Source organism: Gigantopelta aegis, chromosome 7 (assembly GCF_016097555.1).
Source record: "Gigantopelta aegis isolate Gae_Host chromosome 7, Gae_host_genome, whole genome shotgun sequence".
NCBI classification, from domain to species: Eukaryota; Metazoa; Mollusca; class Gastropoda; order Neomphalida; family Peltospiridae; genus Gigantopelta; species Gigantopelta aegis.
In genome coordinates this window covers 28,456,208-28,480,808 of record NC_054705.1, presented here as the reverse complement: position 1 = coordinate 28,480,808, position 24,601 = coordinate 28,456,208, and the positions used below count along the sequence as shown (strand labels likewise).

The window sequence follows — 24,601 nt, the reverse complement described above, 5'->3', positions numbered from 1 at the left end:
TTTTATCGTTCCAACCAGTTAATCACAACTAGTCAAAGGTGGTGGTATGTGCTGTCCTGTCTGTGGAAAAGTGCATATAGAAGATCCCTTGCTACTAATGGAAAAATGTAGCAGGTTTTCTTTGTAAGACTCTTCGAGTTACCAAATGTTTGACATCAAATAGCCGATGATAATTAATTCATGTGCTCTAGTGGTGTCGTTAAACAAAACAAACTGTAAACTGAAACACTCGATAGGTGTAGATACCAGGATGCCATCTTGGATAGAGTTGTCCTTCCTTGCTTTGACAATCATGTGCTTGCAAGCTGCCCGGTCTTCATACCTTGTGTCATAGCAGTACTGGACTACTGGTATCTGCAGCAGAATGCAATTGACACTCACTCATGCCTTGTGGGATGACCTGACCTGACCTGACCTGACCCCTATATGGTACATCTGTGTAGAATTTACATGAACCCACTTTGACATTCCACAATGAATAGCAGAGAATATTGAGTTTGGGGATTCGTTGATTGGTGTCCAGCATGAGGAGGTGTGTCCAGTCCATCATCCAGGTACCTGATACTGACAACCAGTGGCCGACTCCAAACCATGTCCAGATGTTGGTTGACATTTACATATAACATTACTGACGATCAGATCATGTCACTTGTTTCAAGTGTTAATAAAATCCTTCAGTATATCCTTGGTATCTGCAGGTTGGGTTTTTGTTTAGTTTGTTTAGTATTAATAGAATGTAATTGGATTACCTTAACTTTTACACCTATATAAACATACTGCAGACCAATACACTGTTAAAATTACTGGTCTGGTGTTTTTTTAAGGGCATTTTATTTTATGGTGTAGTAGTAAAACTGTTTTCTTGGCTTGGATTAGCCCAAGTACTCGGACGGTAAGAGAGCTAGACCAACATTTGGACAGTTATCAATGCTCTCTAACCTCTCTGGAAGGCGGAATCACTGAGTGGGCTGCAAGAGTGATTATGTGATGCTATGTCACGATATACATGTAGGTCAAATAGCTGGCGAAGTTGGCCGAAACAGAGCTGAATGTGTGGGTTTCTTCATGTAGTGTGTGTATTAGTAATTACTGTAAGTAATTCTGTAAAACCTTTAGCAGACTTTCCCATCTAAAATCACAAAACTGACCAATTACATAGTCCCAAAGAAAAGAAAATTATCACTTGGGTATCGTGTGTGGTCATTTTTGCTCGAACCAATAGGCCTAATAATATGCATTTTTTCTTTGGATTTTTTTAAAGAAAAAAATACTACAACTCCATTTTGTAATATTGATGCAAATTGAAATATGTTTAGTTAAATAGTTTATTATACTATCAATTCACTGGACGCTAGAAAAATGCAACAAAATGGCTGCCCCCAGTTAGCAGGAATAATGTTTTTTTATTAACTCTAAAATTACGCGTTTTTCATTTGTTAAAGTGTCAGTATGTGTTGGTGGTCCGGGTATGCATCTTTCCAACACATAAGGCTCTTTGTTGGAGTTGATCCTCCCTTTAAACATTAACACATTTTACACATCGAATAGCTATACGACTTTCTGGGGTTTTTAAAAAGAACTTTAGTGCTGTTAACTATTGCTTTTCTGCCCTATTTGAAAACTACTTGATAGTCAAATAATCAAGACAAATAAATTCTGAATGTTATCATTATTCTGTAAATACATCATGTGAAGCTTGCTGGAAAAAAAAAAAAGATAAAAGAAAAGAAAAAAGAAACCAAAGAATTTAGTATGTTAATGTACATGTACATGTATATACAATGTTGAAATCACCACAAACAAAGACATGTTTGAATCACTTGTTTTAATTCAAAATAAAATGAAACCCATCTGGGTTGATTGATTATTCTATCAAATCATTCAAAATAAATTGTCATTCACACAAACAAAATATATTGACTGATATGAGACAATTCATATCTTTCAAACTGTAGAATCATATTGCATGATTGTCTATCAATACAATTTTAACTCATTTAAATGGTTGATATTAATGACAACAGTATCAAATACAATATAGCTACACCATAAAGAAACATCTTGGACTAGTAGTGATGGTTGTCAGGAACCTTCAACACAAATTATATTAAAGAAAGGAATGTTTGTTTTACACCACAATCTTAATAATAGGTTTTGTCAATGATCACTTTAACTTGGTGTAGTTACAAAAAACATCAACATAAATATACAAGGACTCTGTTATAAGCATTTTCTCACAGACAAGACATCACATACCAGGCTACTGGGTGAACAGGAAATAATCCAGTGGGTCCAGTTAGTGGGATTGATCCTACTACGTATGGAACATCTGGTGAACTCTCTTTAACTTGAGATGCATTGTCAGGCATGGATCCAGGATTTTTTAATAGAGGGGGCCCAACACCCGTTGTTTTTGAAAACAGAATTTAATGGCAGCCATTGCAAAATAACTGTGTAGGTCATTAGCATAGCTCATAGGTCAAGGGAGACCACTCAGTTGTGTTGATATTTGTATTAGTATGGAAATAAAAAATTTGTCTGTTATATTTTGAAAGGAAGCTGGTCCTTGACACATGAAAGAGATAAGTTAAACATTTTAGTGTATTCTGTGATATATATTGTTACAGAGACAAGCTCTAGTTATTTTTAAACAATATTTCTCTATTTAAACGTCATAGATTTTAGCTTCTCTCTGTTACAACTTTATCCAAATGGGTTGCAGGTTTGTAGATTAACTAAATTTAGTGTCCATTTTTTACGGGCTGAAACTAGGGTGTGTCCCTTTAAAAAGGTGAAGTAATTCACAGCAGCTGTGTAGTGATGTGCTGAAAATGATCGAATGGTCTGAGACTTCAACAAGTATCTGTCACGCGTAGGCACTTCACAATTCACAGCAGCTGTGTAGTGATGTGCTGAAAATGATCGAATGGTCTGAGACTTCAACAAGTATCTGTCACGCGTAGGCACTTCACAATTCACAGCAGCTGTGTAGTGATGTGCTGAAAATGATCGAATGGTCTGAGACTTCAACAAGTATCTGTCACGCGTAGGCACTTCACAATTCACAGCAGCTGTGTAGTGATGTGCTGAAAATGATCGAATGGTCTGAGACTTCAACAAGTATCTGTCACGCGTAGGCACTTCACAATTCACAGCAGCTGTGTAGTGATGTGCTGAAAATGATCGAATGGTCTGAGACTTCAACAAGTATCTGTCACGCGTAGGCACTTCACAATTCACAGCAGCTGTGTAGTGATGTGCTGAAAATGATCGAATGGTCTGAGACTTCAACAAGTATCTGTCACGCGTAGGCACTTCACAATTCACAGCAGCTGTGTAGTGATGTGCTGAAAATGATCGAATGGTCTGAGACTTCAACAAGTATCTGTCACGCGTAGGCACTTCACAATTCACAGCAGCTGTGTAGTGATGTGCTGAAAATGATCGAATGGTCTGAGACTTCAACAAGTATCTGTCACGCGTAGGCACTTCACAATTCACAGCAGCTGTGTAGTGATGTGCTGAAAATGATCGAATGGTCTGAGACTTCAACAAGTATCTGTCACGCGTAGGCACTTCACAATTCACAACATCAAACAAGAAATAAAATTAAAACTTAAATGAGAACTCCATGCAGAAATCAATTCTTCAAAACTGAATTTAAAAAAACTATCTCGCAATAAATTTGGAGAAACATTAAACTGGTCAAAGAAACAAAGAAAAACATGAAATGTGCATATTTAAGAATAAATGCTATAACAAAAATGTCTCAACATATATCGCTGTGTAAAAGTATATTTTGTCATTTGTTTTCTCCAAAGTGACAGTAATGGTTATCCAACACACAAAACACATCAATGTGTAAACCTAAAATTGTCGTTTGTTTTCTCCAACACACAAAACATTGACTTTAATCAACACACATCCCAGCACACCACGTGCACCCAACAGAGGCATAAGTAACACTGTGCTATTGGTTATATGAACTTCATTGATACAGCATCTCATATTATTCAAGTTACATGAAGACCAAACTGTAATGGCGTCTGCCCCTGTACATCACAGGCAAACACCATTACAGTTTGGTGGTAAATAGAGAATATTTCATATCTCATCGAGTGAAGCTTGTGCGACGAGTGTGATATGACTGCAAACTTCACGCGATGAGATATAAATCATATTTGACAAAAAACATGAATTTTTCTATTTATTATATAACTTTGGCACTTTAACTTTATTTTTTAAAATGCCAGCAGCAAAATAGTTCCAGCTGTCTTACAGTGAAGGTAACACTTTCTACAGTGATGATAACACATTTTAGAGTGAAATAGTGAAGTTTTCACTCTAAAATGTGTTATCGTCACTGAGTGACTGATAACACTTTTATTTCACTGATATTTTAAGATATTTCACTAAATTTTATATAATAATAATTTATACTTCACTATACAATTTTATTATTACAATATGAATCATTGATACACACATTATTTAATAATTTTATAGGGGTGTTTTTTTCAGACATATACGGGACTTAAATGGTTTTGAAAATGAAAGAAAAACCTTGTAGGATTTATTGGTTAATGTTTTAGATGAACAATTTTTTAAAAGAAATCTGGACACTAAAAGAAATGTGGAACATCAACACTGCAAGCACATGAATTGGGGTGGGGTGGGGGAAGATTGGAGAAAACTTGGAGTGTTTTCTCTTTTATAGATACATTACCTGTCCTCTTATCACAATATTATTACAGTAACGTTCGCTTGCATACACATTCTACAAAACCAACTGCCAGTGAAACCATTTTGAAATGTAAAATGATGCCGTAACAGAGTATTATTCGAGCTTGTGAGTCATACTGATTTTACAAAACAAGTGTTAGGATTTTTGTATAGCACGAGCGAGAGCGAGGGTATTACATGAATCCTGACACAAGTTGTATAAAATCAGTACGACTCACACGCGAGTGTAATAATTAATTTATTATCCATATTATTATTGTTGTTTTCTTTATGAATAACAAGACCCAACTCTAAATGTTTCAGCCACAACTAGAAGGAGACGACGAAATGACGTCATATTTCAAATGCACAGTCTGAGCTAGGATGTTGCTGCCAAAAATTACGTCATTACACTCGTTATTACATGTGTGCTTCGTATGATTATTATTAACTCAGTTATGTTGAACCATGTGGATAATAAAAAGTAGTATGTACTGGCAAATGGATGTAAAATAAAAATAATGTCATAAAAACAATGTACAAAGCAAACTTGCTTATAATTAAGTCCTTGTTCAGTCATTTCAAAGTGTTGACATGAAAGAATATGAAAAATACTATTGTAGTAATATTTTAAAACTCTTATATGTTTTGAATACTGTTGTACAAATAAATAAAAACATTTCAAATGTGAAGATAATCATAAAACTATAGACAAAGTATTTTTGATATACTTCTCATCAATTCGTCAACCAGTTTTGATATAGATTGGCAACCAATAACAGAAGAACAGATGCGTTAAAAAAAAAAATTATATACATTTTATCTCCAATGTTTTTATAAGTCATGGTATTTTGCATTGTTCAATTAGAACACACATAGTTCAGTATATGTTGTTCATGATGACATAATTATGCTATGATAACAAATCTATCAGTCAAATAATGTATATTTAGTTAATACAGGATTGAAAACAAATACCTAAGCTAATTAAAGTTTTGATGATAATCTCATTTGATCTATATTGCTTGTCTGTACATTTTAAAGAGATGAACTTTATCTATTAGTTTTGCAGGATTTCTGTTAGAAATGTTTTAAATGATGTCCAAATGTTTGTTTTTCTCACAGTTCCACTTCAGTTTACCTCTGTCATATCTTTATACTGTTTAGACCCGTGTTGTCGTACACAGTGAGACCCGTCTCAACCGGATCACGCTGGGGACATAATAATTAGCATGCTTGAACCGTAATTGTACATAAGCACGAAAATAAGTTGAAATGAAAATAATAATTATCCAATTTAGACAGGATCCAGTGATTAGAGGGTTGTGTTTTAGAATTTAGAAAATTCGGGACCATGAACCGTGACCAGATTCCGGTTTGTTCAGGGTCCTGTTTAGACAGGTTTCACTGTATAACAATCTGCAAGTGGAAGTAACTCTGAAGCAATCGTTTGGAATCACTAAGAACCCAGCCAGCTGTTCAGTGTATTGAAAACATTTCCGGGATCATCATAGCCTGAATTTCCCGGTCTCTCGGCCTCGCTCCGACCCGATCCACTCTCTACTGGACCATCCACTTCATCCATGTCATCATCCATCACCCCCGTCTCTTGTGTGAACTCATCCACCACTTCAGTCATCTCATCATCCAGTTTATCATCCATCATAACTGTCTCTTGTGTGAGCTCATCCACCACTTCAGTCATCTCATCATCCAGTTTATCATCCATCATCCCTGTCTCTTGTGTGAGCTCATCCACCTCTTCAGTCATCTCATCACCCATAACCCCTTTCTCTGATGTGAGTTCTTCCATCACTTTATTAATTGCATCATTCAGTTCATCACCCATCACCCCTCTCTCTTGTGTGAGCTCACCCACCATGTCATCATCCATTAACTCATCCGCATCCTCATCTAGCACATTTCCTTCTTCCATTAATCTGTCATCATCTATCAGAGTTTTATCCTGTGCTTTCCCATCATCTGTGTTTGGTAGTGATAATCTGTCTGTGATATTTGAGGAATGTTGCATGGACTGTCCAGTGTTAGAATCAGAGGCATCAATGGAATTCATCTTGGTAATGTCCTCTGTAAGAAATCCTTGTGAAGTACTTAGGCTGTCTGTTTCTATCTGATGCATAAGAGTGTCTACATAAGTAGTTTGTGATTCAAGGCTTTCTGACAAAATGTCGGAGTTTACTTTTTGTTCGGAGTCCCATTTCACAACATGGTCATCATCAGGGGAAAGAGACTCAACAAAACCACTGGACATTTCAGTGAACTGAATCTCACTGAGACTCATAGGACTGACATGTCCATCATCAGCTGGTGACTCCCTACTCTTTGAACTCCCTTCCAAACCTTCAGACTGTCCCACACGAGAACTCTCCACATCAAGATTTGTATCAGCACTCAGACCATCAACACCCTGTTCATTTGGTTGTCCACCTGTGTGGTCATCGTGTGATGTAGGTCGCACTGTGAAGTCAAACTTGAGGTTCTCTGACTTGAGAGTCATCAGCTTGTCGAGGTCCTGGTCCGTTAGGTACAGAACATCCTCCAGAACCACCTGTGGGTCAAGGTTCACCAGTTTGGGCATGTTGGTTGTCTCCTCGGTCCGACTCTCCACCACGGCCAGCGAAGATGTGTCTATGAGCTTCTCCTCAAGGCCAGCGTGGAAGTTGGCTAGATGCGACCGAACATGAGCCTTGGTGTACGCGCTGTAGCTGCAGTGACCACACTTGAAGTTGCGCATGTCGAAGTGAGTCTCCAGGTGCAGGCTGAAGTCGTTCTGGTCGCCCGCGACGTACGGACAGAACCCGCACTTGAGAGGCGACTCGCTCGTCAGGTCGGTCACAAGATGGCGGTAGTTGCCGTGCTGTGCCAGGTGCAGGCGGAACAGATAAAGGCTCTCGCTGGTGAAGGAGCATTGATGACAGCAGTAGAACACAGTCTGGCTGGTCCGCCGCACTGAAACACAAACAGACATTCATTAACATTGTAATGTGCTGCTATTTGGTGTAAATAGTTGTTTCCTCAAGAATCCTTGATGAAAAAATTAAAGTACATAGAAAATCTTCATCACATATTCATCAAAGTGACAGACCCTAGTTATTAAACACGGCAACACATTTTTAACTATTACAGCCATTTTTTGATAACCGACGTTAGACATTACTTGCACATTATAGTTTCTGGTCATCCTGGTGTTTGTCATACTGTGATATGAACTTTTTCTAATTCTAAAAACGCAGGTACTTCTGAGATTAACTGTTATTGAGAAGAGCTCTAGTTTATTTTTGAAGAGTGTTTCCCCATTTTAACATCACAGACTCTTTTTCTCACTATTGTAATTTTATCTAAAAGTGTTACAGGTTTGTAGATTAACCAAACAAATTGTCCATTTTAACATACTGAAACTGGGGTCTGCACCTTTAAAACAGCAGCCAGCTCTTTTATTATAATATTTAATTTTATTATATATATATTTGTTTATTAAGGGACATACCCTAGTTTTTAAACACTAAGGTATATTTTTGACTATTATAGCCGTTTTTGATAACTGAAGTCATACTTTACTTAGATTTTATTGTTTTGATTATCAATTTCTGTACATTCGAAGTGTCTTTGGTCATTCTGATCTTTTTAATATCACAAAAAGCATTTTTAACTCTTTTTTTTCAAATGCACGTGCGTCTGAGAAGTAATAGTTATGAAGTCAAGTTTTAGTCCATTTTCAGAGGGTATTTCGCCATTTCAAAGTCACAGGCTCATATTTCAATTAATTGTAACTTTATCCAAATGTGTTTCAGGTTTTCAGGTGTTAATTTTCACGGGTTGAAACTAGGGTCTGTCCCTTTATCCCCAGGATCAATGACTACTTCAGGTTTAGCAGCCAGTTCTGTCAGGTTGAAATGCTATAATATAATTATAAAAGTGGTAAATGAAGTTCATGTAACTCAAAGTACATGTATAGTGTTTACATTTCGAAATAAAAATAAAAATATGTTTTATCATTATTCAAGTTTGAGACTTCACTTTTAAATAATATGTGATACCCAGTTAAAAAGAAATACTGAAAACTATACAATATTTAAAAAGCTGAAGAATCACATTATTATAAATCATAAATAACCATGACAGATCAATTTATACTGTAAGACAAAAAGTGACATCTCTGTCCCAAGTCATCACTAAGTTATGGCCATTTGCTGATTTTAATGTCAACAGTTGAGAAATTCAAGACCACTAACTTTATTCACCATAATTTTTTCACTTCTTAAACAACTTTACAAGGGACGATTGCTTGCAAGTTAGTGTTTTAAGAATTTCAAATAAACAAAACAATTCAATACCACAGGGGTCTTAAGCCATTATCAGTAGTACATTCCGCATCTCGGGGTGTAAGTACACACTGTATTTATGAAACCAGTCTTAAGCCATTATCAGTAGTACATTCCGCATCTCGGGGTGTAAGTACACACTGTATTTATGAAACCAGTCTTAAGCCATTATCAGTAGTACATTCCGCATCTCGGGGTGTAAGTACACACTGTATTTATGAAACCAGTCTTAAGCCATTATCAGTAGTACATTCCGCATCTCGGGGTAGAAGTACAAGTACACACTGTAGTTTATGAAACTGTATTTATGAAACCAGTCTTAAGCCATTATCAGTGTACAGTCTTAAGCCATTATCAGTAGTACATTCCGCATCTCGGGGTGTAAGTACACACTGTATTTATGAAACCAGTCTTAAGCCATTATCAGTAGTACATTCCGCATCTCGGGGTGTAAGTACACACTGTATTTATGAAACCAGTCTTAAGCCATTATCAGTAGTACATTCCGCATCTCGGGGTGTAAGTACACACTGTATTTATGAAACCAGTCTTAAGCCATTATCAGTAGTACATTCCGCATCTCGGGGTGTAAGTACACACTGTATTTATGAAACCAGTCTTAAGCCATTATCAGTAGTACATTCCGCATCTCGGGGTAGAAGTACACACTGTATTTATGAAACCAGTCTTAAGCCATTATCAGTAGTACATTCCGCATCTCGGGGTAGAAGTACACACTGTATTTATGAAACCAGTCTTAAGCCATTATCAGTAGTACATTCCGCATCTCGGGGTAGAAGTACACACTGTATTTATGAAACCAGTCTTAAGCCATTATCAGTAGTACATTCCGCATCTCGGGGTAGTAGTACATTCCGCAAGTACACACTGTATTTATGAAACCAGTCTTAAGCCATTATCAGTAGTACATTCCGCATCTCGGGGTAGAAGTACACACTGTATTTATGAAACCAGTCTTAAGCCATTATCAGTAGTACATTCCGCATCTCGGGGTGTAAGTACACACTGTATTTATGAAACCAGTCTTAAGCCATTATCAGTAGTACATTCCGCATCTCGGGGTGTAAGTACACACTGTATTTATGAAACCAGTCTTAAGCCATTATCAGTAGTACATTCCGCATCTCGGGGTGTAAGTACACACTGTATTTATGAAACCAGTCTTAAGCCATTATCAGTAGTACATTCCGCATCTCGGGGTAGAAGTACACACTGTATTTATGAAACCAGTCTTAAGCCATTATCAGTAGTACATTCCGCATCTCGGGGTGTAAGTACACACTGTATTTATGAAACCAGTCTTAAGCCATTATCAGTAGTACATTCCGCATCTCGGGGTGTAAGTACACACTGTATTTATGAAACCAGTCTTAAGCCATTATCAGTAGTACATTCCGCATCTCGGGGTATAAGTACACACTGTATTTATGAAACCAGTCTTAAGCCATTATCAGTAGTACATTCCGCATCTCGGGGTGTAAGTACACACTGGAAACCAGTCTTAAGCCATTATCAGTAGTACATTCCGCATCTCGGGGTAGAAGTACACACTGTATTTATGAAACCAGTCTTAAGCCATTATCAGTAGTACATTCCGCATCTCGGGGTAGAAGTACACACTGTATTTATGAAACCAGTCTTAAGCCATTATCAGTAGTACATTCCGCATCTCGGGGTGTAAGTACACACTGTATTTATGAAACCAGTCTTAAGCCATTATCAGTAGTACATTCCGCATCTCGGGGTAGAAGTACACACTGTATTTATGAAACCAGTCTTAAGCCATTATCAGTAGTACATTCCGCATCTCGGGGTAGAAGTACACACTGTATTTATGAAACCAGTCTTAAATTATCAGTAGTACATTCCGCATAGTGGAAATCTGTATTTATGAAACATACTACACTAAACATTTATCGGGCTGAACTTACAGTCTGTATTTATGAAACCAGTCTTAAGCCATTATCAGTTTTCCGCATCTCGGGGTGTAAGTACACACTGTATTTATGAAACCAGTCTTAAAATGCACTGTATTTAAGAAACCAGTAAGCCATTGTAATAGTTCCGCACACACGTGTAAGTCTCCGCATCTCGGGGTGTAAGTACACAGGCCATTATGTAGTACATTTAAGTACACACTGTATTTATGAAACCAGTCTTAATAACGTTGCACCATCACATAGTGGAAATCTGAAAACATACTACACTAAACATTATGGGCTGAACTTACAAAGTCTGTTTTTCTTAAATGCAGGTGTTTAAGCATAGTATGTAGTTACACGCGTGTAAGTCTAAAACAGGTGTTTAAGCATAGTATGTAGTTACACGCGTGTAAGTCTAAAACAGGTGTTTAAGCATAGTATGTAGTTACACGCGTGTAAGTCTAAAACAGGTGTTTAAGCATAGTATGTAGTTACACGCGTGTAAGTCTAAAACAGGTGTTTAAGCATAGTATGTAGTTACACGCGTGTAAGTCTAAAACAGGTGTTTAAGCATAGTATGTAGTTACACGCGTGTAAGTCTAAAACAGGTGTTTAAGCATAGTATGTAGTTACACGCGTGTAAGTCTAAAACAGGTGTTTAAGCATAGTATGTAGTTACACGCGTGTAAGTCTAAAACAGGTGTTTAAGCATAGTATGTAGTTACACGCGTGTAAGTCTAAAACGGGCTTGGTTAATGTGCACCTGTCAGACAATTTTATAAAACCTTTCTAATCACCATAGTTACAGACCAAAAATACATTGGCAAAAGAAAATATAAACTGATGAAATCAGCCTGTAACAACTACTGTTTGTTACTCGTTATATTGCAAGCTACTGCAAATACTGTAGGCTTAATATACTGTATACTGTTTCATTCAACAATCAGAAATAGGCATAGGCCACTTGTCTTCACCGACAGCCAAACATACCATTTTAGTAGTTTTCTTTTTGGCACAAAATCACTAATTTATATCCAACAGCTCATCTAAAATGCAAAAGAAGTGAAAATAAATGAAGCAACTACAAAGCAATGAAAAGCCGTCAGAATGTTCTTCAAACGTCATCAGCAGTAAGCACTGACGTCATCAACACTAAGCACTGACGTAGCATTAGTAAGATAATCACTTGTTCTGACTGGTTGTACTGTGTCCTGATCACCTTATTCTTAGTACAAATTTAATGTCTTAACAGGACCCTAGTGCAACAAGCAGAAATTCTTTCTTTTTTTAAAGCAAAAAACAAAAACAAACAAAAACAATAATCCCCCCCCCCCCACAACAATTCTGTTGCCTTGTGAAGGTTTACATATATTTAAAAATGAGCCAGCTGTAAAATCAAACCAGGTCTCCCTGTCTCAAAGAATAAAATAATCATTAAATAAAAAGCCTACAGACCTACCACCCATAAAATGTTGTCTTGTAAGATTAAAAAAACAACACATTTTAGTTTTTTATGCTAGCATAACTAATAAATATTGATAGCAATTGAGGATTTAGAAAAAGTATGTAACCAAATTTAATTTGCCATATCATCACCGAACTAAGAAAATCTTGTATCGGCATGTTCTTTTTATGTTTTTCAAGAGATCAAAAACCCTGTTTGTTACAAGTTCATTCAGTTCAACAAATGGCTTTTAAACACCACAATTAATAAATCAATGTGCTCTAGTGGCGTCGTTAAACAAATCAAATTGTTTTGGACTTGTAAAAAAACAGTTTTTGTACCTCTTGAAAAATAAGAAAAATGCTAATACAAAATGTTCTTAAGTTCAGTGACGATATATAGATTATTCCAAAAACAATTTTTAAAATCAAATTTATCCTGTTAACAACTGCTGATGGTAACTATGCTTCATTACCCACCTGGCTGACCCTTGGATCTCCATTCCTTGAATTCGGCCATCAGTCGCTGATGGCGTTTTGTCTTCGGTCCAAGAAGTTTCGACTTGAGTTTCTTCTTCTTCTGTTTGCCTGGTGCAGTTGGCGGCACCGGACTGGCAGACGTGACCTCTACCGCAGCCTCCTCCTCGGTGACATCGTCGATGTACGTCGTGGCGTCACTCTCCTCCAGGTGGACGACCCACGCAGGAAGATTGGGGTGAGACGATAACAGATGCTTCTCCAGGTTGTCACTACAAATAAAGGAAGAGATGTCCAACATTGTTCAGTCAGAGTTTATTGAATGTGTAATATATGATAAACAAAGGAAGAGATGTCCAACATTGTCCAGTCAGTGTTTATTGAATGTGTAATATATGATAAACAAAGGAAGAGATGTCCAACATTGTCCAGTCAGAGTTTATTGAATGTGTAATATATGATAAACAAAGGAAGAGATGTCCAACATTGTCCAGTCAGCGTTTATTGAATGTGTAATATATGATAAACAAAGGAAGAGATGTCCAACATTGTCCAGTCAGCGTTTATTGAATGTGTAATATATGATAAACAAAGGAAGAGATGTCCAACATTGTCCAGTCAGTGTTTATTGAATGTGTAATATATGATAAACAAAGGAAGAGATGTCCAACATTGTCCAGTCAGTGTTTATTGAATGTGTAATATATGATAAACAAAGGAAGAGATGTCCAACATTGTCCAGTCAGAGTTTATTGAATGTGTAATATATGATAAACAAAGGAAGAGATGTCCAACATTGTCCAGTCAGCGTTTATTGAATGTGTAATATATGATAAACAAAGGAAGAGATGTCCAACACTGTCCAGTTAGAGTAATAACCATCATTATTGTTTGACTACCAATTGATTTTGTTTGTGTAATTAAACTTCCAATCAGTCAGTCAGTCAGTCAGTCAATCAATCAATCAATAAACCAGACAAAAAAAACCTAGGGGTCAGTCAACAAAGGGTTATTGATCTCGCAGCCAAACACATTTCACCTCTGAGCCACATCCCAAACTTGATTACATTTTACACCATTCCTTAAATCTTATATACATGTATCTACAATGTACATCTCACACCATGTCGGCTTCTATTGAAATTTTTGTTTTTAAATGTATGCTAGCAGAAGGTAATTTTATAAGTCATTATGTAAGGGGGATGAAAACAAAATAGCCTCTTTATTGGCTGCTCAATACAGATTTATTTGTTTGTAGAGTATCTGTTGACTCGGGTGATTTCCTGTAGATAGAGATGGTTCCCACTTCATGGGTAGAATTATGGCGTACTTCATGGGTAGAATTATGGCGTATCTCCCGAGTGTATAACCCAAAATGGTGGATATTACCCAGCAGGCATTGCATGTGCTAGGTACCCTTGGGTCTGGTCGTATCAGATAGGTCAACGGATATCAAACATGGAGAGTAGCCTGTCACTTAATCCCATAGTGAAAGGGATATACTGTGGCTTGACTTCTGATTCTATTATCATCATCCACATGTTTGTTACGCCCCAACAAAAAATGTCTTTGTCTCTGTATTATACGTTTGTGCCCTATTTAAAAATAAGTAAATAAATAAATAAATTAATTTTAAAAAAGAAGGAAAAAGGAAACCCAAAAATGTGCTCACCATTTGTGGTACCTCATGTGACAGTACGGACAGAGAAATCGTCGAGGCTGGTGCATGCGTAGATGAGACTTGATGGCCTGCAGAACCCAGCAGGAGAACTCGCAGCGGTTGCAGTAGAACTTGGTGCTCTTGCCACTCAGCTGCTTGTGTGTGAACTGTTCATCGACCGGTGGCATCTTCATCCGGCTCAGACACTCCAGGATGCTGCCAGACTCGGTACACGTCACGTGCAGTCTGCCGTCGCGCCACACAAACTCCTCATCCACGTGAGTCTCTCTGTGGTGTTTCCTCACCTCCTCAATACTGACGGCTGTCTGGAAGCTGCAGTGGTTACAGCTGAAGAAGTCTTTCTTAGCCAAGGAGTTGTCCTTTTTTGGGTGCACCCGCACAGGTACTTTTTTGGCAAACGGACAGTTCTGAGCATACCTGAATTTGGTTTTTTGCGCGGTCGCTTGTTTCTTCTTCACAAATTTGAACTTGACACTGCTGCCGAGACTCTCTGTCTTCCAAGTGCTGGTGATTTTCTTCACACTAGGTTTGTTGTACATGCGTTTCACGGTCTTCAGTTTCTCACCGCTCACCTTACCCATGTCAAAGAGCTGGGATGGATCAGAACTGCCTGGGTGCTCTAAGTCAAATTTGAATGGTGTTCCCAAGTTGACCATCTCTGCACACCGCCGACTCTCTATCATCAGCTGGTTCACTTTCTTCTCCTTTTTGTCGTTCTTGATGTACAGGATCTCATCAGCGTGCTGGTAGTTCTTGAGGTGCTTTCTCAGCTCATCTGATGAAGAATACGACGTGCCACACGAACCACAAGTGTACGGCCGGTACTCAATGTGGCGGTTGATGTGATTCTTCATCTTGCCTGCAGCACTGTTTTTCAGGCTACACACCTTGCAGATGTATTTCCAGGCATACGGTGAAACAATAAGAGCAGTTTCAGACCGGTGCTCGTACTTCGCGTGAGCCTTGATCTCTGGCAGTGAGGCCGACCTGTACGAGCAGTAGCCGCAGTTGAGGTACTGGTTGTCACTGAACATGCCCTTCTTCACATTCGTCTTCAACACTGGCCTCTCAGACGATTTACCAGATACTGGTGTTGTGGCTGCTGATGTCGATGGACTACTGGCATTCGTTCCTTGACAATGTAACTCCTTTGTGTGTTTGAGGATGTTCTCTGAGGTGTGTGTCTCATAATCGCAGTAAGCACAACAGTAGGTTTTTATCGTGTGCTGTAACCCTGGATTCTGCTTTACGACAGGACTGCTGTCCTTCTCATCAGAGGATTCTATATCAGGCTGCATCAGAGTGGACTCCTCAATCTGTTCTTGCTTCACATTTATAACAGGCTTTGTGTCATCCTGGGACAGCTTGCTGGGTAAGGAATCTGCTTCATGTTCTATGTCAATATGCTGCTGCATGAGGACAACACTCAAGGTCTTGTAACCGCAGTACTGACACTCCTGTTCTCGATACTTCTCATGGACCCTCAGCACATGGCGGTACACGTTAGAGCGGTGAAGAGATGTGAACCGGCAAACCTCACAAACATATTTTTTTAGAGACCCCTCAGACACACAAATAACCTTAATATTGGTTGTGACATCAGTCATTCTGCATGTTGTTTTTAGTTTCTTTGGAGACACTGGACTCATCACAGCTGGAAAAACAGGGTCAGAGTCTTTTCTCTTTCGACCAAACAGTGCAACCACCATACCAGTATCTGCAGGTTTGACTTGAGTCAAGTCTGGTTTCTGCTCGGGGAAGAATTCCTCAGGAGGAGCAGGGTGTGAATCAATTCCTCTCTTGATGTTGCTCAGCGTTTCAGCAACTTGAGTCATTCCACTCAAAAACTCTGATATCTTCTTGTCAATGTCCACCTTGAGTATTTGTGCATGTGGAGGACTTCCTGGGTGAGCCTCTTTGATGTGCGATATGATGAGGTATCTCTCCACAGCCTTCGCGTGACAGTATGCACAACCAAACAGGTTGATCTTTAGGTGTTTCAGGAACAGATGTCGGTGACACGCATACTTTCGGGGAAATTTCCACTCGCAGACTTTACACTTGAAGCCATCTGGTTGTTTCTTGTAGAGACATTGTAATTTCTGATCCAACAGATCTTTTCCAAGGAAATATGCCTTTGGAGCAGAGTCAACATTTTGACGTGCTTTATAACCTTTGCCGTATAATGATGAATTACGAGAATCATAAAATGTATCTGTACCACGCTTTCCTGGGTTTGGCGAGGAAAGCAGCTCAGTAACTTTTTGTGGTATGTCAATATCAAGAGTAATTACTTTAATGGGAGCTTTTGGGTGCTGCATCAGAATATGATCAGTAATGTAGTGCTTGTCCACTCCAGTGAAGTCACAATAGCCACAGCCAATGAGTGCTATTTTCAGATGGTTGGTCACTATGTGTCGATGGATGGCGAACTTGCGCGTGAACTCACAGCTACAGAGGATACATCTGCTCTTGTTGTTGACCGTCTCGTATAGACATCGGATCTTGTCATCGAGCTCAGGTGTTCCTAGTGGACCAGTCATCTTCAGCTTGCTGTCTGGAGTACCTGTCAACATCTTAGGGGAAGATGCTGCTGAAGCAATTTCTGAGAGAGGTTCTTTGTTGGAGTAAGAAAATGTATGAGCATTTCGATTCAAGCCGAGCTGCTTGAGGAACTGTGAGACTTTGCTGTCGATATCCACAATGACATACTCCACTGAGGTAGCTTTCTCAGGATGGTGTTCCTTGATGTGCTGCTTGATCTTGTGCTTCTCTAGACCTTGGTATGCACAGTACGCACACTTCCACAAACACACATCCAAATGTCTCAAAATATGAATATGCATGAAATACTTCTTTGATTTTTCTAAAGTGCAAATTAAACATTTCTGTTTGGCTCCATAATTTTCATATAAAATTGATATCTTCTCATCCAAATTTCCTGATCCCACAATACATGATTCATCTTGAAGTGAGTTTGATTGGCCTGAACTGGTAGAGCTAGTCTTGCTGTCTGTAACATCCTCATTGCGCCAACCACCCCAAGAGCTGTACCCCATGGCTGTAACTTCAGAATGATGCTTCTGGATATGGAGAACAAGATTGCGTCTGAAATATGTAGCAAAGTTGGGACATTTAGGGCAACCCACTGCTTGAGAGAAGACCTGTTTCTCAGGAATAACCAGTACCTCAGGGCTTAGATCCTCTGGAAGGTAAAATGATTTGCCAATTGTGCCAGATTCAGTGACCTCCTGGACATGGTTGTTATTCCTCATGACCACCATGACCAATGGGTGCAGGGACTTCACGTGTGACACAAATGCCGATCGATAGCCTGAGGCAAAATAACACTGAGGACACCGAGCTGGTGCTGTCAGCGTATCCGTTGCAACACACTTAGGGACAATAACTACCTGGAGGATTTTTTCCACCTTATCAGAAGGCTCCCATTCCGTCTGGTTATCACTGGAGTTTGGTGAGTGTTTCATCTCTGTGAATGAGGAATCCTCCTCATCAGAGTCCTCATCAGGTGAGGTCATCCCTTTCATCCCTCCTTTAGTGTTGTGCAGCTGCAAGTGGTTGTCAAACACCTCACGACTTGGAGTTGAAAAGGCACATGTCTCACAATGAAACCTATCAATCATGGGATTGGAGGATGAAATTGGCATCACTGGATTAATGGCAGGGATGTGAGGGTTATAGTCACTAGATGATATTGGTGCTTCTGCAACGGAGGTTTCTGAAAATGTGTTATCAGTTCCCCGGGTGTCAATGTCAACAGTCTTTCTCACCAGCTGCAGAGGTTTCCCCGAGTGCTTTTCTCGGATATGCTCAAAAACCAGGTCCCTGGCCGTGGAAGAGGAACTGCAGTACTTACATCGAAATATATTCAAAGAGATTTTCCCCAGGTAATCATGCCTTTTAACATGCTGCTTCAAGTCTGCAGCTTTGGGTACGAGATACTGACAGTGAGGACACTTAAACTTCTTCAACCGATTCTCCTGCACCTGTCCACCAGACACGGCAGTTAAGCTAATATTCCGTGATGGTTTGTTGTACTGTGGGACCTGAATTGTAGCAGGACTCTTGAAATGGACAGGTGAGCTGTGACCTGGTGGAGTGGAATCTCTGTCTGTTGAAGACTGTGCTGCTGCCTTTACAACTCGGTGGTCTCGTTCGTAGTGGATCTGAAGATGGAGCTTGTGTCTCGTCTGAAAATTACAATGCTCACACTCGAGAACACGACTCTCCATGATTCTCTCTACCACAGAAAACATGTCTTCGTCTTCCCCAGTGTGATGGTGAAGGTCGTCTTTTGTTTTGATATGCTTCAAGATCACGTGACGTTGATTAGTGTCGAAGTCACAGCGCCTGCAGCAGTAGATCCAGTACTTTATTAGACCTGGGTGACAAGCAATGTGAGTCTTAAATTTGGCAGAAGCATCAAATCCTTGAGGACAGTAAATGCAGCGAAATCGATGTCTCTTAATCTGAGGCAGGCCATGACAGTTCTTATGACTCTGTAACCGGCGAGCATCTCGGGCTACAAATGTACAGTGATCACACTTTGGTGGTTCTATGTGCTTTTCTATGTTTTCACCCTTTTTGACCTTTATCTTTGGACTGCTCTCAAACTTCTCAACATAACTGTCAACAGCAGTTGCAGTGGGCTCCACTTTAATCTGTGACAGGCCTTGTGGTAATGTTTCAGACTCCTCCGGTGTAGCACATGAACGTTGATTCTGATAAAAGTTGTTCTGCTTGCGTTCTTTGCAAATCATCTGTTTGGCCACTTGAACCATTTTTGCCTTTCCTGGGTGATACTGGGCAATGTGTCGCAGAATCACACAACGATCACTTCCTTTGCATGTACAGTGGGGACAGTTAACAACATGGAGATAATTTTCATTGAAATGTTTCACAAGTTTCTCGACACTATCTGCCATGTAATCACATTCTCTGCATTTGTAAGCAGTACAGCCACTATGCATGATCTGCATATGATTGAGAAAGTCAGTTAAGAGATTGGTTCCAAACTTACACCTACCAACACCACAGAAATATAAAGGAGCAGCCTTGTTATATGTGTGTGCATGATTGATCATGTGTTTCAGAAGGCTATCTTCAGAATGTGCCACATAACCACAGTAGTAGCATGCGAAGCTCACCTCCCCTGCATGTTCCAGTAACAAATGATCGCGGAACTCAATGGAATTCAAGCAGCTAAAGGAACAGCCTAAACCACAGATATAGAAGTTTGAATTCCTCATATGATAATGTTGAATACGGCTCTGAAATGGCACCGGTTTGGATGCAGTCTGTTCTTGTGATGGAGTTACTGGTTTTTCTGTTGTGGAAAAAGGCAATGGCTGTACTTCATCAGGTGATTTTAAAACATTTTCAAGAATGGTACTCTTTTTATTAACTTCGTCATCTGCAATCAATGTTTCTATATTTCCTGGAACAAAAGATGTAGTGGCATTATTAGTTTGTTCTTCAGCATTAGATTTTTCTTGCAATTTAACATCAACATCTTCATCGTCACTGGTTGACTTAACCGAATTATTTTCAACCATTTTATCAGAAACCTCATCAAGAACAACTTCCTCTGAATTAATTTTACTACCAACTGATTCCGAGGAGAAAGAATCATCATCCATATCGAGTGAAAAAGAATCTACAATTTTTAGCTCCTGTCCTTCATCAGCCAGAGACGATGACTTATCAGACTTCATCAGCATTTTGTTTTCCACATGAATCTCAGAACTGTTGCTACCAGTCTCAAACCTTAGCATTTCAGTCCTATCATCATTTTCAGAGTTTATTGTGTATACTCCACTAACTTCCATCTGATCAGTAGCTTCTTGGCTGGCCTGTGTGCTGGACAAATCTGGCTGTGAATCACCAGAAAGATCATCTTCTTGCTTCTTGTCCTGGTTCTCTTTACTGTCTGGGACATCAGGATCATGTTCCTCATGCAGCACCTGTACATCATTTCCTAAAGCTTCTTTCACAGTATCCAACTTCATAGCATCTTCTACATGCTGCTCATCAGTACTTGTTACTTGCTTTTCATCAGTGTCCATTGGAACATTTACTGAGTCTTTAGAAGAATCACCTGTGGGGTAATTTTCAACAATGTATGAAATATCAGATTTTTCCTGGCCATCATTCATGTGTTCTGAAGGATGCATGTTATCCAGTATGTCTTTGATGTCCAAAATATTGAGTTCATCTTTACTGGTTCTTGAACCATCTGCAACATTTTCTGATGCACTAGCTTCTTTGTTTTCATCTTGTTCTGTGACATGCTCAATTACCTCGATTATATCAGCATTACTTGAGGTCAAATGTTCATCACCATTATTTGCTGTTTCCTTATTATCAATGTCTAATGAATCTGGTGATTCTATACCAGCACTATCAGTGTCATCTACCATTTGAGACATTTCTTTGTCAGAACTAGTTATCAGGGTATCATATGGTTTTATAATGTCAGTCTGCAGAATCTCTGTTTGCTCTTTACTAGTTTCTGAAACACCTTCAACATCATCTGATGTACTAACTTCCATTTCTCCTGAAAGAACTTCAGTTTCTGGTGGTTCGCTGCTAACAACAGATTGTAAAGTGTCTGTATGTTTGTCATTTCTTTCTGAATCAAATGGTTCTTTGTCTAGTGAATTACTTTCTTCCATCTCTACTGAATCATGCCTTGTAACATCCTCTGTGGAACTGACAGCCACTTTGGTTTCACCTAACACTGAATCACTTTTATAATTTTCTGCTGGAGGCTTGTTAACACTATTCACTGAAATATTTGTCAAGTCTTCATTAGTATCTTGGTTTCCATCATCAACAATTGATGAATTACTTTGATCTTCGTTCTCTGCATGATGGTCGATATCAGCTAATACCTGGTTATCACCAGCTGCCACAGGACAGTCACCAGCTACTACTGGACAATCCCCAGGTTCAAGAGCTTCATCTTCCTGGCCTGTAGATGTCAAAGTGTTTGTGTCGGATTTAACAGCATCTTTGGAACAGGCACTTTCACCATGTGTTGTGTGTTCTGCTTTGATTTTGTTTGATCTATACAGATTGTCAGGTTTGGAATCATCTGTTTTGGTACCATCTGGATTTGATAATGCTGGCAATACAGACCCAGATTGAGGGTAAGATTTTGTCGAATCAGATTTTTCTTTAATTATTTTAGGTTTTTTATCTGGATTAACCTGGAGGGGAACCTTACCAGACACTTTAGCACAGAAAACAAAAGAACCTGTTTTCTGTGCTTCAGCCATCAATCTCTTAGCTCTACTGAGAGCTTTTAAAGCACAGTTCATCTTCTTTCCAGGGTGTGCAACACTAACATGTTGACTCATTTCTCGACGGTTCACAAACGCCTCTGAACAGTAAATACACTGGTATGGTTTCACAACCAGATGACACATCAGATGTTCTTCAAAAGCATGGCCTTTAGCTTTAACTTCACATGCACTGCAAAAGAAATTACTGTCATCATATGTTATTGCAATTTGCTGTCCTTTGTAGGCATCACTTGCATTGGTACTTGTCTGACAAACGTGAGTCTTATACTTGTCTTCATCACTGGTTATTAAAGAACACTTTGTACATTTGAAATCATTTTGAGAAGCTGCTGTCATGAATTTGTCATTGGTAGATGGTATAGATGACTCTTCAGTGACTTTGCTGCATGTATTACTAGATTTGAAATGTGGATTACTAGTTATTCTGTCTGAAGTATCATCAGCAATTTGAGATGAACTATTGGTTTTTAAGCTGCAATTGGTTTGGTTTTGAGAAGTCATTATGGATTCAGATGTCTGCTCTTCTACTAAAGAATCCAAGCTCTGATCTGAATGAATGTCTTTTGAAGTGTCTGCTGTTATTTCAACATGTCTTGTAGGTTTTGTCTCAGCATTTGGTTTTGTGCCTTGGTTGTTAGCATCACGGTCTCGGTTTTCAGGTCCTATTTCATCCATACCAGCACTCTTACTATCATTATCATCAGCTTGAGATGCCTCACAAGTTCTCCTCTCACTACCATTATCATCTGACTGAAGTACGTCAATTCTCATTTCACCATCATTATCCTCTACTTGCAGCATCTTATTACTTCTGTCAGTAGTGTCCACAGGATTAACATGCTTCACATTAGCATCACCATCAACAATCTCGGATGAACAAAGGCGTTCTTCTGATGAATCTGAAGTCAAGTTCTGCACATTGACTGACATGGTGCTGCAATCACTAACTGCAGTTTCATTCTGGCTCAGGTTATTGCCAAATCCTGATCCTTCCAGCAAATGTTCATCTAAAGTCGGTGTTGAACAGTCACGTTCATCCAAGTATGATTCATTCTGTGTAGGTATGAATGATCGCTCATCCTGTGTAGGTGTCGAGGATCGCTCATCCTGCGTAGGTGTGGATGAAGGCTCATCCTGCATAGGTGTCGAGGATCGCTCATCCTGTGTATGTTTTGAGGAATGCTCATCCTGTGTAGGTGTGGTTGACAACTCATCCTGTGTGGGTGTGTAGGATCGCTGGTTTGGTGTAGACGACAAGGAGGCATGTTCATCGAGGGAAACATCCATCAGTTCCATGTACACTGTGATACCACAGTACCTGTAAATAAAACAATCAATACATTAGATAAAGACAAGAAATAGATTCACAGTACAGAGGATTTATCTATAATGGAAGATAACAAATAAAACAACAACAAAGTATTTATCTGAACTGGACTTTGAACTCTTTGTACATTCCCCATACAGGGCTTCTAGAATTTTTATAAAATCCACTAGCCACGGGATCAGTGATTTAGAAAACTTACTAGCCACTATGAACAATTCACTAGTCCTACTTTACTTTAAGTAAACACTAACATTGGGTGGGGGTGGTGGGGCAGTGCAGGATATTCATATTTACAAAATAGACTTAACTGAAACATTTGACCAAAAGAATTCACTAGCCGTCGGGCATGGCAAATAGTAGTTATTTACTAGCCCAATATTGAATATCACTAGCCATGGGAGTGGGGCTACCATAATCTAGAAGCCTTGCCATACCACTTGGGTTTCAGGCATGTCTATCCTGGGTCCAGTCTCTGACATGGCCAGGAATCTGACACAGGACAGAAATCTGAACGGGGTAAAAGAGTACACAAAGGGTACATAAAAATCCATGTACACCTCATGATGCTTCTACAACTTATATTATCATCTGTGCCACACATTCTCCAAAGAACATTTTGTTTTGTATTACGTCACCGTTCACTATTCAAGTTTTAGAGATTGAAATTTTAATATGTTACGTGTAAATAGTAGTTGATAATCCTAATTACAATTTAAAAAAAAAAAAATTCTCTTTTCTCCATTTCCATATTCCATGGAAATATTTTTATCATTTGTCTACATCTTCAACTGACTGGGGTTTTTTCCATTCCAACCAGTGCACCAAAACTGGTCAACAGCCATGGTATGTGTTTTGATGTCTGTAGGAAAGTGCATATAAAAGATCCCTTGCTGCTAATAAACAAATGTAGCAGGTTTCCTCTGTTGACTACGAGTCACAATTAGCAAATGTTTGATATCCAAGAGTTTAATTAATCAATGTGCTCTAGTGGTGTTACTAAACAAAAACAAACAACTGTCTACATCTTACCTAAAGTGATTACTTTACACATGAACAGAACACTATGAATAGATAAGGCTTGGCCATCTGTCAGTGTAGTGTGAAAATAACGGAATTCAATATATATGTATTAATGTTTCATTACATAAACGATGAACATCAAGATGAACCTGCAGCAGAAGAAAAGGTCTGTGTAGGTCTCTTGGCACAGACAGTTCCACTATTTAATAAATTTTTCATAAAATTTCAAAACGTTTAACACATAAAATCTTTCTCTATTAATCTGTGAAAACTGTCCCGGATAATCCTTGCAACGTTTCAAGACCATTCAGTCGAAC

At 38.9% G+C, this 24,601-nt stretch overlaps 1 protein-coding gene across 1 annotated transcript in view; it reads right to left on the bottom strand.

The window, feature by feature from the left end:
- Positions 1-5,086: 5,086 nt before the first annotated feature.
- Positions 5,087-24,601, bottom strand: part of LOC121377192 — a 34,318-nt gene continuing 14,803 nt past the window's right edge. Inside the window, exons 2-4 of the mRNA XM_041505099.1 lie at positions 14,601-23,255; positions 12,932-13,200; positions 5,087-7,692 (exon numbers count right to left, since the gene is read on the bottom strand). Of these exons, the coding sequence (XP_041361033.1) occupies positions 6,182-7,692; positions 12,932-13,200; positions 14,601-23,233 (10,413 nt within the window). The 5' untranslated portion in view covers positions 23,234-23,255 and the 3' untranslated portion in view covers positions 5,087-6,181. The remainder of the gene's footprint in view (positions 7,693-12,931; positions 13,201-14,600; positions 23,256-24,601) is intronic.